Source organism: Microcaecilia unicolor, chromosome 7 (genome assembly GCF_901765095.1).
Source record: "Microcaecilia unicolor chromosome 7, aMicUni1.1, whole genome shotgun sequence".
NCBI lineage: Eukaryota > Metazoa > Chordata > Amphibia > Gymnophiona > Siphonopidae > Microcaecilia > Microcaecilia unicolor.
The window spans coordinates 213,303,687-213,318,624 of NC_044037.1; the positions used below are offsets into that span (position 1 = coordinate 213,303,687).

General features: G+C 46.7%; 1 protein-coding gene across 2 annotated transcripts in view; it reads right to left on the reverse strand.

Moving 5' to 3' along the window:
* The window catches only part of DNAJC10 (DnaJ heat shock protein family (Hsp40) member C10), a 149,545-nt gene that overhangs the window by 24,737 nt on the left and 109,870 nt on the right, over nt 1-14,938 (reverse strand). For both annotated transcript variants that reach the window (XM_030209466.1, XM_030209465.1), the window contains exons 16-19: nt 4,599-4,700; nt 4,092-4,247; nt 2,857-2,990; nt 557-610 (exon numbers count right to left, since the gene is read on the reverse strand). In XM_030209466.1, the coding sequence (XP_030065326.1) occupies nt 557-610; nt 2,857-2,990; nt 4,092-4,247; nt 4,599-4,700 (446 nt within the window). The remainder of the gene's footprint in view (nt 1-556; nt 611-2,856; nt 2,991-4,091; nt 4,248-4,598; nt 4,701-14,938) is intronic.

Genomic DNA, 14,938 nt, shown 5'->3' on the forward strand with positions numbered 1-14,938 from the left:
TTGGACAAGTCACCCACTGTAACCCTCTAATGCCTCAGGTATAAACTTACCAAGTGTACCAGATCTTGCGTTACTACCAAAAAAGGTGTGAGTTAAATCTAAAGAAATAAATCACTTTGGCAAGTGCACATTTCATAGAATTAACTTCCCTTTCTTTGAAGGAGAACCTATGACATTAGTGAACCTTAAAAGGTCACACAATCTAGTCTTTGTGTCTTTCTTCCCAGAGCCGAACACATAATGAATGCTGTACCTGAAGGAAGGAAGTGCTTGTCTTTATCATACATCAACATTAATAGTACTCTCTTATTGTAGAATGCTGATGGATTTTCTGATTGGTTGAGAGGCAACAACTAATTTGACAGCGGCCACAAAGACTATCCCAAAACTGCATGCTATAGGAATGAGAAAGACAAATGTTGACGACTCTTATATGCACATGGAGTCAGTTTTGCGTCATCTCCAGGCTCTCTGTTTCAAAGCAAGGGTGTAGCGGTAACAATTATCTCTGAGCCATTAGGCAGACTTGCAAATATTTAGAAATAAAATAACTCACCCCAAAGCCCAGGTCCTTAATGAATTAGAATCTCGAAGCCAGCCACTATATTTACTTTAAAAAGAAAAAAAAAATATATATATATAAGAACAAAATAGGTACAACTTGCTTCCTATTGATTCTCCCGCATTTTGTGTTTCCAGAGTAGTAATTCAGAGGATTCTGGTAACTACAGAACTGAAAAATGTTCTCAGACCTTCAGTAACAATTACAGTTCTGTGTTTTATCTACAGCAGGGGTTCTCGACTCAGTCCTCAAGATATACCCAGCTAGTCAGTTTTTCAGGTTAGCCACAATGAATATGCATGAGCTAATTTGTATGCACCACCTCACAAACCCCAAGGACTGGACTGATCTACAGCAATAAGCAAACTGGTAATGTGGTTTTGTTCATTTGTTAAACATTAGCAAAAACTGAAACAACAACTTTGTGGTTATGGATCAATACAAATAATTTAAACCCCCCCAATTAAAAAACGTGATAGAGCAGCAAAGTTTGATAGTGGTATGAGCTACCAATGGGTATTCAAAGCACCAAGGGTCAGAAAGCTTAGATTCCACTAGCTGTAGATTTGAATTCTAGTTATTTACCTGCTATCAAGCTCCACTTAATTATGTGACAACCTTTCCTAAATTTCCCTATAGCAGTGGTTCTCAACCAGTTCTTGAAACACACATCTAATCTGGTTTTCAGGGTTATCCACAACGAATACACACAAGAAAGAACTACATATACTGCATGCAAATTCATTATGGATAGCACAAAAATCAAATTGGCTTGCCGTGTAGAGAGTTGCACAGGGACGGAAATTTAACCCATCTCCACTGGAATCTAACCCATACCCACCCATATCAGCTAAGATCCATTCCAGCCCTACCCATCCTCTAAATTAATCTCCTCCATTCTCACCCGTAACTGCAGGTAATTCCTTAACTGAAAGTAGTTATTTCTTCAATTTGTGAAGAAACGATGAGTGTTCCAAGCCTCAGTCTGGTGTTCTGGATATCCAGGCATTCCAAGCCTCATTCTGGTGCTTCAATAACCTCAGTGCATTCAAAGCCTTTTGACTACACTCCCACAGGAAACCCGCAACAGCTTCTTCCATCACTGTGGGAATTCTGCAAACCCAGAAGCCATACCCGTGGGATTCTCAACGTCTCCAATCCCATGCAGTTCTTTATGGCTATGTCCTACTGTAATACTTTTTGTTTAGTTAAAAAAAGAGTGTAGAAGCCACTATCCAGCAGAGAGGAAAGACAAACCTCATAAACTGATAATAAATCATTGCCTATATATTGGCTGCAAGAAAAGCTGTAAATGCTCGCTCTGTAATAAGGGTCTCCATTTACTTTCATGGTATTTAATATATGTACTTTCCAACTAACAGTTTCTAGTTCCAATCAAATGCGTTGTTTATGCATTAGTCAAGTGTTTCAATTTATGTTCTACTTGTCTCCTAGATAGTCCAATACCATAAGATGGAATGGGTGTTTTATTGAAGGACTTTGCTTCTTCTTCTTGAGGGATGGTTCACTTCAAGGGTCCGGTTATATGTATGTGCACTGGGGCCTTCTCAGAGCTAGTATTCATAGGAAGGCCATAGAGAGCTAGATTCTATATATGGCGCCTAAAAGATATGCAAGGCAAACCATTCCAACTAAGCATATTTTATAAGCAGTGCTGAGATTTAGTTGTGGTATATAGAATACGCTTAGTTGATATGCCAGCGCCTAACACTACGCGTCTCCATTTATACCAATGAAAACATTGTGTAAATCCTTGCGTGTAGATTTATACGCACTGGGCCATATTCTATACTTGCACGCGTAAATTTTGGAATGCACATGAAACGCCCATTTCCCTGCCCATAGCTATGCTCCTTTTGAATTGCGAGTATTAGAATTTAGCCGCAGATCATTATAGAATACGCTTAGCAAGTTATGCACATAAATTCTAATTATTGCCAATTAGTGCTCATTATTGCTTAAGTGCTGTTATAAACGCAGATTAGCTTGTTAAGCCAATTAAGTTACATGCATTGTTATAGAATATGCTTGGATTTCAGCACAGAATGCTCGGCGCGATATATAGAATTCAGAGGAGAGTGCATAATCACTTATTAAATACCAGAATACGGCATTTCAAGCTCCCTGTTTCTTCAAAGAAGCAACAATCAATTTACCTGGACTAAAAGGCCAATCCCATATTCCCTAGCTTCGACTACCTGGTGTTCTTCAGTAATGCAGTCTTAATCACAAAGAATGTTTCAACTAAAACATAAGAAGCTTGTAATACTCACTAATACTGTTGAGCTGAGCTCAACTTCTGAGGGTAAAGTCGAATTTCAGGATACGCCTGTACATTTTCTTGTTGGCATAGGGAATAATACTTTTGACAATCCACACTACCAACATTGATCAATCCATTTAGAAACTAAGAAGAAAGAAATTTTAGGATAATAGTATGCCAAAATCTGTCTGTGGTTTACCTAAATCATTAGCAGGTTATTTTGGAAAATCTATAAAATACTTTGGACAAGGTCAGTAAAGAAAGCAAACATACTAACATAGTAAATGACGGCAGATAAAGACCTGTACGGTCCATCCAGTCTGCCCAACAAGATAAACTCATTTTACATGGTATGTGATACTTTATGTAAACCAGAGTTTGATTTGTCCTTGCCATTCTCAGGGCAAAGACCGTAGAAGCCTGCCCAGCACTCTTCTTGTACTAAAAGATCTGAAGCTAATGTCGAAGCCCCTTAAAATTTACACTCAAGCCCATCCATATCTATTCAGTCACGATCAGTCTGCCCAGCACTGGTTTTGCTTCCCAATTACCGGCGTTGCCAATCTACACTAATCGAAAACATGAAACAGTATGTGCCTCAGACTCTGAGGAGTAACACACATATGGATTAGAAAACAGCCATCCGAGGTCACAATACAAATATTAACTCATCACCCAGGTTACTCAAAAGAGAAAGTTTAGTAGATTGAAATCTGCAATATAGATTTTCCCCCTGATTTTATGCAGGTTACTGTGTCATAAGCACAGTTCTAACTAAAAGTAATTTCTTAAAAGGTAGGCAGGTTTCTGGATCATGATCCAACACTATGGTATATACACGTACAAACTTATCCCTGCCTTTAAGCAGGTGTAACTTTGCGTAGGAGCTTTCATGGAGGCTATTTTACAAAAGGTATACAGGTACATGTGTTGCATATGTAAAATAGATGCAACATATGTGCTTTATCTGTCTAGGTACACTGTAATAAAAAATGACACCCTTAGTAGCTGCATCTGAGAATAAAGACAAATAAACACAAGACTTATCAGGGCACAGTCAGTCATCTGCCTACAGTGACATACATTAGACAGCAAAATATTGTTCAGGATTTGCTCTTCTATCGAAGGCCCCAGGCAGTACACCTATTATTAAATACTGTTTACTTCAGGTAGCTGCTATGATCTTTTAAATTTTGTCTTCCTGTAAGAATAGTAGAATAGTAGTAGGCTAAAATTTCAACTTACCCTGGCCATCCTCTTCCACTCTGGCATTAATGCCTGGCATGGTCCACACCATGGAGCATAGAAATCAACCACCCAGATTTCATCACGCTTTCTTCGGTTAACTAGTTCACTGAAGGTCTCCGGTGTTAGACTAACTACTGATGGATTCATAAGATCCTGCCAAAACAGGAAAAAATATCAATGCATGAGTTCTACGATACCTTTAGAGGTTTAGAAACTACCCGTGGCAAGTACCCAGTTAACAGACCATCTGAAGTTCAGGTAAAAGGGGTGCTATTTCATACCAAATGTCATGATCCTCAGGCATTTATATGAAACAGTTCATCCTACGAGGCAGCACACATTTCAGTTTATTTCAACATGTCTGGACTGCTAAAAAAAATTAAACATTTTCTTTATCCAAGTATAGCTAACTAAGGCAGAAAACGGTTACTGCTTTTAGTAAGCATCTATTCTTGCAAACCTTAGTTTGGCTATATTTTTGTGTTTGTAAGGGTAAATACATACCTGCACAAACTCCAAGATCTGTTCTGCAGTGTGATGGCCTTCGTATTCATGAACACTAGACTGGTTGAATACTAAAGTTGTTGGGTAGGCTCGAATATTATGCTATTGAAGAACCATAAGAACAAGGAGAAAGTGAACAGAAAGATAAGAAGTTTTACAATTTGCATCTAAGTCCTTCGAAACTTCATCTCTCTCTCTTGATCCATACTTCTTCCATGAACATGGATGATATTACCTCATCTCCAGAATGTGTCTTTACAATATTCATTTATTTCTAATTCTTTCGCAATTAGAGAGCTATAATTTTGGACTGTTACTGCTAAAGCACTAATACATTCGGCAAATATAAAGTGCTAAAGAGATAAAGGTGCTTATTTTCAAAGAACAGACTTACAAAGTTAAAAAGTAACCTATATAACTTTGTAAGTCTATCCTCCTGATATTCAAAACCATTTAACCAGCCAGGAACGGCACCTGGCTGGTTAAATGGCACATAACTGGCTATCCAGAAATATTCAGAGGGTGATAGTCTGTTATTCCCTGCTGCATATTCCTGGTTAGCACCTAGGAGATAACCAGATATCGCACGATATAGCTGGCTATCCCGAAACATTCAATTCATATCCAGCTATTTTAAGTAACCACACTGGGCCACTTAAATAGCTGGTATATATTTAGCCGGTTTATAGTTAAGTGGCTATCTTTGAATATGGACTTCACTGGTTAACTTTAAACTGTATATTCAATGCTGGTCTCTTGAAACGGCCCAGCATAAAATATCTGGGCTGACTGTGGAGTTAGCCGGGCTCCCTTCCATGGTTTGAATACTGGCCTCTTTGTGCTTTGAAAATGAGCCTCAAGATGTCTCCCAATACAGGAATATTCATAACAGAAATCTGGGCACATCAATCCTCAAAACATAAATCCCTTCACAACACACTGATAGGATATCTCACCATATACTTCTGTGACCTGAAGCACTTCCATTAGGAGTGGAAAGTGCTCCTGGCTCCCCCTTTTTTTGCCAGAGTAGGATACTGTAACCACCACTCAAACAGAAGAAACTTAGAAAAATGAAAGCAACTAAAGGCCATATGGCCTATCAAGTCTGCCCATCCATGCCATCTACTCTCCTTTTCATTCCCTTAGAGATCCTATTTGTTCCAAGCTTTCTTGAATTCAGTTACAATTTTAGTCTCTACCACTTCCACTGGGATGCCATTCCATGAATTCACCTCCCTTTCCATGAAGAAGTATTTCCTTAGGTTACTTCTGAATCTATCCCCTTTCACTTTTATCCTATACCCCCTCATTCCAAAAATGAAAAATTGAGGGTACTGACTTTCACTTTGACAGATTCAAAGCCTGGTCTCTGTTACATACTTCCCATACATGAGGTAATTTTGTAACAATTTTACTACCTTGTAAAGCCTTTTACAACACATGGAAAGGGTATTTTTTTAAGTGCACAGCAGTACATGCATATATATAAGTATGCATAGGCGATCCCAGGGCATAGCTGTGATGACCGCAGATATTTTATAAAATTCCCTGAGTACATTCGCTGCCTCTCTTCCTTACATCGAGAAGGTAAATTTTATCCCAGTTGTGCATGTCATGGTAACATCAAGACTGGATTACTGCAAAGCGAATGCTACATACCTGTAGAAGGTATTCTCCGAGGACAGCAGGCTGATTGTTCTCACTGATGGGTGACATCCACGGCAGCCCCTCCAATCGGAAATTTCACTAGCAAAGGCCTTTGCTAGTCCTCGCACGCCCATGCGCACCGCGCATGCGCGGCCGTCTTCCCGCCCGAACCGGCTCGTGTTCGTCAGTCCCGTATGTAGCAAGACAAAGACAAGGGAAGACACAACTCCAAAGGGGAGGCGGGCGGGTTTGTGAGAACAATCAGCCTGCTGTCCTCGGAGAATACCTTCTACAGGTATGTAGCATTCGCTTTCTCCGAGGACAAGCAGGCTGCTTGTTCTCACTGATGGGGTATCCCTAGCCCCCAGGCTCACTCAAAACAACAACCATGGTCAATTGGGCCTCGCAACGGCGAGGACATAACTGAGATTGACCTAAAAAATTTACCAACTAACTGAGAGTGCAGCCTGGAACAGAACAAACAGGGCCCTCGGGGGGTGGAGTTGGATCCTAAAGCCCAAACAGGTTCTGAAGAACTGACTGCCCGAACAGACTGTTGCGTCGGGTATCCTGCTGCAGGCAGTAATGAGATGTGAATGTGTGGACATATGACCACGTCGCAGCTTTGCAAATTTCTTCAATAGAGGCTGACTTCAAGTGGGCTACCGACGCTGCCATGGCTCTAACATTATGAGCCGTGACATGACCCTCAAGAGCCAGCCCAGCCTGGGCGTAAGTGAAGGAAATGCAATCTGCTAGCCAATTGGATATGGTGCGTTTCCCCACAGCCACTCCCCTCCTATTGGGATCAAAAGAAACAAACAATTGGGCGGACTGTCTGTTGGGCTGTGTCCGCTCCAGGTAGAAGGCCAATGCCCTCTTGCAGTCCAATGTGTGCAGCTGACGTTCAGCAGGGCAGGAATGAGGACGGGGAAAGAATGTTGGCAAGACAATTGACTGGTTCAGATGGAACTCCGACACAACCTTTGGCAAGAACTTAGGGTGAGTGCGGAGGACTACTCTGTTATGATGAAATTTGGTGTAAGGGGCCTGGGCTACCAGGGCCTGAAGCTCACTGACTCTACGAGCTGAAGTAACTGCCACCAAGAAAATGACCTTCCAGGTCAAGTACTTCAGATGGCAGGAATTCAGTGGCTCAAAAGGAGGTTTCATCAGCTGGGTGAGAACGACATTGAGATCCCATGACACTGTAGGAGACTTGACAGGGGGCTTTGACAAAAGCAAACAACTAAAGGCTGTCCTGAGATCGGCTTACCTTCCACACGGTAATGGTATGCACTGATTGCACTAAGGTGAACCCTTACAGAGTTGGTCTTGAGACCAGACTCAGACAAGTGCAGAAGGTATTCAAGCAGGGTCTGTGTAGGACAAGAGCGAGGATCTAGGGCCTTGCTGTCACACCAGACGGCAAACCTCCTCCATAGAAAGAAGTAACTCCTCTTAGTGGAATCTTTCCTGGAAGCAAGCAAGATACGGGAGACACCCTCTGACAGACCCAAAGAGGCAAAGTCTACGCTCTCAACATCCAGGCCATGAGAGCCAGGGACCGGAGGTTGGGATGCAGAAGCGCCCCTTCGTCCTGTGTGATGAGGGTCGGAAAACACTCCAATCTCCACGGTTCTTCGGAGGACAACTCCAGAAGAAGAGGGAACCAGATCTGACGCGGCCAAAAAGGAGCAATCAGAATCATGGTGCCTCGGTCTTGCTTGAGTTTCAACAAAGTATTCCCCACCAGAGGTATGGGAGGATAAGCATACAGCAGACCCTCCCCCCAATCCAGGAGGAAGGCATCCGATGCCAGTCTGCCGTGGGCCTGAAGCCTGGAACAGAACTGAGGGACTTTGTGGTTGGCTCGAGATGCGAAGAGGTCTACCAAGGGGGTGCCCCACACCTGGAAGATCTGTCGCACTACACGGGAATTGAGCGACCACTCGTGAGGTTGCATAATCCTGCTCAACCTGTCGGCCAGACTGTTGTTTACGCCTGCCAGATATGTGGCTTGGAGCACCATGCCGTGACGGCGAGCCCAGAGCCACATGCTGACGGCTTCCTGACACAGGGGGCGAGATCCGGTGCCCCACTGCTTGTTGACGTAGTACATGGCAACCTGGTTGTCTGTCTGAATTTGGATAATTTGGTGGGACAGCCGATCTCTGAAAGCCTTCAGAGCGTTCCAGATCGCTCGCAACTCCAGAAGATTGATCTGCAGATCACGTTCCTGGAGGGACCAACTTCCTTGGGTGTGAAGCCCATCGACATGAGCTCCCCATCCCAGTAGAGACGCATCCGTGGTCAGCACTTTTTGTGGCTGAGGAATTTGGAAAGGACGTCCCAGAGTCAAATTGGACCAAATCGTCCACCAATACAGGGATTTGAGAAAACTCGTGGACAGGTGGATCACGTCTTCTAGATCCCCAGCAGCCTGAAACCACTGGGAAGCTAGGGTCCATTGGGCAGATCTCATGTGAAGGCGGGCCATGGGAGTCACATGAACTGTGGAGGCCATGTGGCCCAGCAATCTCAACATCTGCCGAGCTGTGATCTGCTGTGACGCTCGCACCCGCGAGACGAGGGACAACAAGTTGTTGGCTCTCGCCTCTGGGAGATAGGCGCGAGCCGTCCGGGAATCCAGCAGAGCTCCTATGAATTTGAGTTTCTGCACTGGGAGAAGATGGGACTTTGGATAATTTATCACAAACCCCAGTAGCTCCAGGAGGCGAATAGTCATCTGCATGGACTGCAGGGCTCCTGCCTCGGAAGTGTTCTTCACCAGCCAATCGTCGAGATATGAGAACACATGCACCCCCAGCCTGCGAAGTGCTGCTGCTACTACAGCCAAGCATTTTGTGAACACCCTGGGCGCAGAGGCGAGCCCAAAGGGTAGCACACAGTACTGGAAGTGACGTGTGCCCAGCTGAAATCGCAGATACTGACTGTGAGCTGGCAGTATCGGGTTGTGTGTGTAGGCATCCTTCAAGTCCAGAGAGCATAGCCAATCGTTTTCCTGAATCATGGGAAGAAGGGTGCCCAGGGAAAGCATCCTGAACTTTTCTTTGACCAGATATTTGTTCAGGACCCTTAGGTCTAGGATGGGACGCATCCCCCCTGTTTTCTTTTCCACAAGGAAGTACCTGGAATAGAATCCCAGCCCTTCCTGCCCGGATGGCACGGGCTCGACCGCATTGGCGCTGAGAAGGGCGGAGAGTTCCTCCGCAAGTACCTGCTTGTGCTGGAAGCTGTAAGACTGAGCTCCCGGTGGACAATTTGGAGGTTTTGAGGCCAAATTGAGGGTGTATCCTTGCCGGACTATTTGAAGAACCCACTGATCGGAGGTTATGAGAGGCCACCTTTGGTGAAAAGCTTTCAACCTCCCTCCGACTGGCAGGTCGCCCGGCAATGACACTTGGATGTCGGCTATGCTCTGCTGGAGCCAGTCAAAAGCTCGTCCCTTGCTTTTGCTGGGGAGCTGAGGGGCCTGGCTGAGGCGCACGCTGCTGACGAGAGCGAGCGCGCTGGGGCTTAGCCTGGGCCGCAGGCTGTCGAGAAGGAGGATTGTACCTACGCTTACCAGAAGAGTAGGGAACAATCTTCCTTCCCCCAAAAAATCTTCTACCTGTAGAGGTAGAGGCTGAAGGCTGCCGGCGGGAGAACTTGTCGAATGCGGTGTCCCGCTGGTGGAGCTGCTCTACCACCTGTTCGACTTTTTCTCCAAAAATATTATCCGCACGGCAAGGCGAGTCCGCAATCTGCTGCTGGATTCTATTCTCCAGGTCGGAGGCACACAGCCATGAGAGTCTGCGCATCACCACACCTTGAGCAGCGGCCCTGGACGCAACATCAAAGGTGTCATACACCCCTCTGGCCAGGAATTTTCTGCACGCCTTCAGCTGCCTGACCACCTCCTGAAAAGGCTTGGCTTGCTCAGGGGGGAGCGCATCAACCAAGCCCGCCAACTGCCGCACATTGTTCCGCATGTGTATGCTCGTGTAGAGCTGGTAGGACTGAATTTTGGCCACGAGCATAGAAGAATGGTAGGCCTTCCTCCCAAAGGAGTCTAAGGTTCTAGAGTCCTTGCCCGGGGGCGCCGAAGCATGCTCCCTAGAACTCTTAGCCTTCTTTAGGGCCAGATCCACAACTCCAGAATCATGAGGCAACTGAGTGCGCATCAGTTCTGGGTCCCCATGGATCCGGTACTGGGACTCGATCTTCTTGGGGATGTGGGGATTAGTTAAAGGCTTGGTCCAGTTCGCCAGCAATGTCTTTTTTAGGACATGGTGCATGGGTACAGTGGACGCTTCCTTAGGTGGAGAAGGATAGTCCAGGAGCTCAAACATTTCAGCCCTGGGCTCGTCCTCCACAACCACCGGGAAGGGGATGGCCGTAGACATCTCCCGGACAAAGGAAGCAAAAGACAGACTCTCGGGGGGAGAAAGCTGTCTCTCAGGAGAGGGATTGGGATCGGAGGGAAGACCTTCAGACTCCTCTTCAGAGAAATATCTGGGGTCTTCCTCCTCTTCCCACGAGGCCTCACCCTCGGTGTTAGACACAAGTTCACGGACCTGTGTCTGCAACCGTGCCCAACTCGACTCTGTGGAGCCACGTCCACGATGGGGGCGTCGAGAGGTAGACTCCCTCGCCCGCATCGGCGAAGCTCCCTCCGCCGACGTAGTCGGGGAGCCCTCCTGGGAAGCGACGGCAGTCGGTACCGCACGCGGCACCGACGCCGGAGACCTCACCTCGGGCGATGGGCCAGCCGGCGCCACGCTCGACGGTACCGGTGGCGCAAGCACCGCCGGTACCGGAGGGTTAGAGTGCAACAGCTCTCCCAGAATCTCTGGGAGAACGGCCCGGAGGCTCTCGTTCAGAGCGGCTGCAGAGAAAGGCATGGAGGTCGATGCAGGCGTCGACGTCAGAACCTGTTCCGGGCGTGGAGGCTGTTCCGGGCTGTCCAGAGTGGAGCGCATCGACACCTCCTGAACAGAGGGTGAGCGGTCCTCTCGGTGCCGATGCCTGCTGGGTGCCGACTCCCTCGGTGACCCAGAGCTCTCGGTGCCGACACGGGAAGGAGACCGATGACGATGCTTCTTCGACTTCTTGTAACGAAGCATGTCACCGGAGCTTCCCGGCACCGACGAGGAGGACGTAGAATCCAGCCGTCGCTTCCTCGGGGCCGAGGCCGAAGGAGGTCGGTCTCGGGGGGGCTGTACCGCAGGAGCCCTCAGGGTAGGGGGGAGACCCACCCGAAGGCTCACCGCCACCAGCAGGGGAATGGACAGCCCTCACCTGCACTCCAGACGAAGCACCACCGTCCGACGACATCAGCCGACGAGGTCCCGGTACCACCGACGTCGATGCAGCTGTCCGATGTCTCAGCGCCGATGCAGAGGGCCGATGCACTCGATGCACTGGCGGCCGAGGATGAAGTTCTGGACGCTGAAGACGTCGATGCACTCGATACCCCCCGGTGCCGATGCCGATGAAGAGCCCGAGAAGAAAACGTTCCACTGGGCCAATCTCGCTACCTGAGTCCGCTTTTGCAAAAGGGAACACAGACTACAGGCCTGCGGGCGGTGCCCAGCCCCCAAGCACTGAAGACACGACGCGTGCCTGTCAGTGAGCGAGATGACCCGGGCGCACTGGGTGCACTTCTTGAAGCCGCTGGGAGACTTCGATGTCATGGGCGGAAAAATCACGCCGGCGAGATCAAAAGTCGAAATGGCGGAAAAGGCACCCGAAAAACAAGGGGAAGAAAACTTCGACCCGAGGCCTAAAAGCGGCCTACCCCGACAACGAAAGAAAACTTACCGGGGCGAAAAAGCTGAAAATAGCGGGGGGAAAAAAGACCAAAGAGTCTTTTTTCACACAGAATGGTTTTTTATTTATTTTTTTTTTTTGAAACACGACGAACGCGCGAGGTCGACTTTGCGGGGCCCGACACGGGGAAAACACGACCGTACCGAGCGCGGACAAAAGAAGACTGACGAACACGAGCCGGTTCGGGCGGGAAGACGGCCGCGCATGCGCGGTGCGCATGGGCGCGCGAGGACTAGCAAAGGCCTTTGCTAGTGAAGTTTCCGATTGGAGGGGCTGCCGTGGACGTCACCCATCAGTGAGAACAAGCAGCCTGCTTGTCCTCGGAGAATGCACTATACAATGGTCTGACTACAAAGGGCCTGCACCAGCTCCAGTTGATTCCGAATGCAGCAGCAAGACTCAAAGAAGGTTGCAAGCGACGTGACCACATCACGCCATTTTTGCAAAAACTTCATTGGCTACCAGTACAATGCAGGGCTAAACTTAATGTCTGATCTTCAAGGCCCTGAAAGGAAATGGCCCTGAGTATCTGAAGAATAGGATGATCCTCCACACACCACCAAGGACACTAAGGTCCTCCCAAGGAATTTCACTAACTACACCCTCTCCAAAAGACTGTGATACCCGTAAGCGAGCCTTCTCCGGAGTAGGCCCCACACTGTGGAATGCATTGCCTGAAAGGCTCCGCTTAAGACTATCTCTACTTCAGGAAGCAGGTGAAAGCTTGGCTCTTCAACCAAGCCTTTAATGGAAGAAGTAACTAACTTGTTAGTCTCACTAATACAAGGATTGACTCAGGCTGCACATACTGCAGCAGGACATGTTTATCCACTCCTACCCTAGCTGAGATAATATTTAACCATCTCTCTGAGCTCAACTGAACCTTTCTTCAAATCAGTCACCTTACTTTCTAATTCTTCCTACTTTCTTACCCATCTATATGTTACAACTTTGCCTTACTCTTCACTATCGATTATAATGTTCTATTACGTATTGTGTTGACATTGCAAGTAGTATATACCATGCCATACTTTGTATTCTTAGTTGAGTATTTTTACTGCTGTAATTGCCTATTGTTCATGTTTGATCTATTCTTACTGTACACCGCCTTGAGTGAATTCCTTCAAAAAAGGCGGTAAATAAATCCTAATAAATAAAATAAATATTTATACCTGCATCACAGCAAACGTAAATATGTGTATCCGCATTTGGGTGCAACTGTGGCTGGATCTGGGAAACTATTTTACAAAAGGTACATACAGTGGTGGAAATAAGTATTTGATCCCTTGCTGATTTTGTAAGTTTGCCCACTGACAAAGACATGAGCAGCCCATAATTGAAGGGTAGGTTATTGGTAACAGTGAGAGATAGCACATCACAAATTAAATCCGGAAAATCACATTGTGGAAAGTATATGAATTTATTTGCATTCTGCAGAGGGAAATAAGTATTTGATCCCCCACCAACCAGTAAGAGATCTGGCCCCTACAGACCAGGTAGATGCTCCAAATCAACTCGTTACCTGCATGACAGACAGCTGTCGGCAATGGTCACCTGTATGAAAGACACCTGTCCATAGACTCAGTGAATCAGTCAGACTCTAACCTCTACAAAATGGCCAAGAGCAAGGAGCTGTCTAAGGATGTCAGGGACAAGATCATACACCTGCACAAGGCTGGAATGGGCTACAAAACCATCAGTAAGACGCTGGGCGAGAAGGAGACAACTGTTGGTGCCATAGTAAGAAAATGGAAGAAGTACAAAATGACTGTCAATCGACAAAGATCTGGGGCTCCACGCAAAATCTCACCTCGTGGGGTATCTTTGATCATGAGGAAGGTTAGAAATCAGCCTACAACTACAAGGGGGGAACTTGTCAATGATCTCAAGGCAGCTGGGACCACTGTCACCACGAAAACCATTGGTAACACATTACGACATAACGGATTGCAATCCTGCAGTGCCCGCAAGGTCCCCCTGCTCCGGAAGGCACATGTGACGGCCCGTCTGAAGTTTGCCAGTGAACACCTGGATGATGCCGAGAGTGATTGGGAGAAGGTGCTGTGGTCAGATGAGACAAAAATTGAGCTCTTTGGCATGAACTCAACTCGCCGTGTTTGGAGGAAGAGAAATGCTGCCTATGACCCAAAGAACACCGTCCCCACTGTCAAGCATGGAGGTGGAAATGTTATGTTTTGGGGGTGTTTCTCTGCTAAGGGCACAGGACTACTTCACCGCATCAATGGGAGAATGGATGGGGCCATGTACCGTACAATTCTGAGTGACAACCTCCTTCCCTCCGCCAGGGCCTTAAAAATGGGTCGTGGCTGGGTCTTCCAGCACGACAATGACCCAAAACATACAGCCAAGGCAACAAAGGAGTGGCTCAGGAAGAAGCACATTAGGGTCATGGAGTGGCCTAGCCAGTCACCAGACCTTAATCCCATTGAAAACTTATGGAGGGAGCTGAAGCTGCGAGTTGCCAAGCGACAGCCCAGAACTCTTAATGATTTAGAGATGATCTGCAAAGAGGAGTGGACCAAAATTCCTCCTGACATGTGTGCAAACCTCATCATCAACTACAGAAGACGTCTGACCGCTGTGCTTGCCAACAAGGGTTTTGCCACCAAGTATTAGGTTTTGTTTGCCAGAGGGATTAAATACTTATTTCCCTCTGCAGAATGCAAATAAATTCATATACTTTCCACAATGTGATTTTCCGGATTTAATTTGTGATGTGCTATCTCTCACTGTTACTAATAACCTACCCTTCAATTATGGGCTGCTCATGTCTTTGTCAGTGGGCAAACTTACAAAATCAGCAAGGGATCAAATACTTATTTCCACAACTGTAG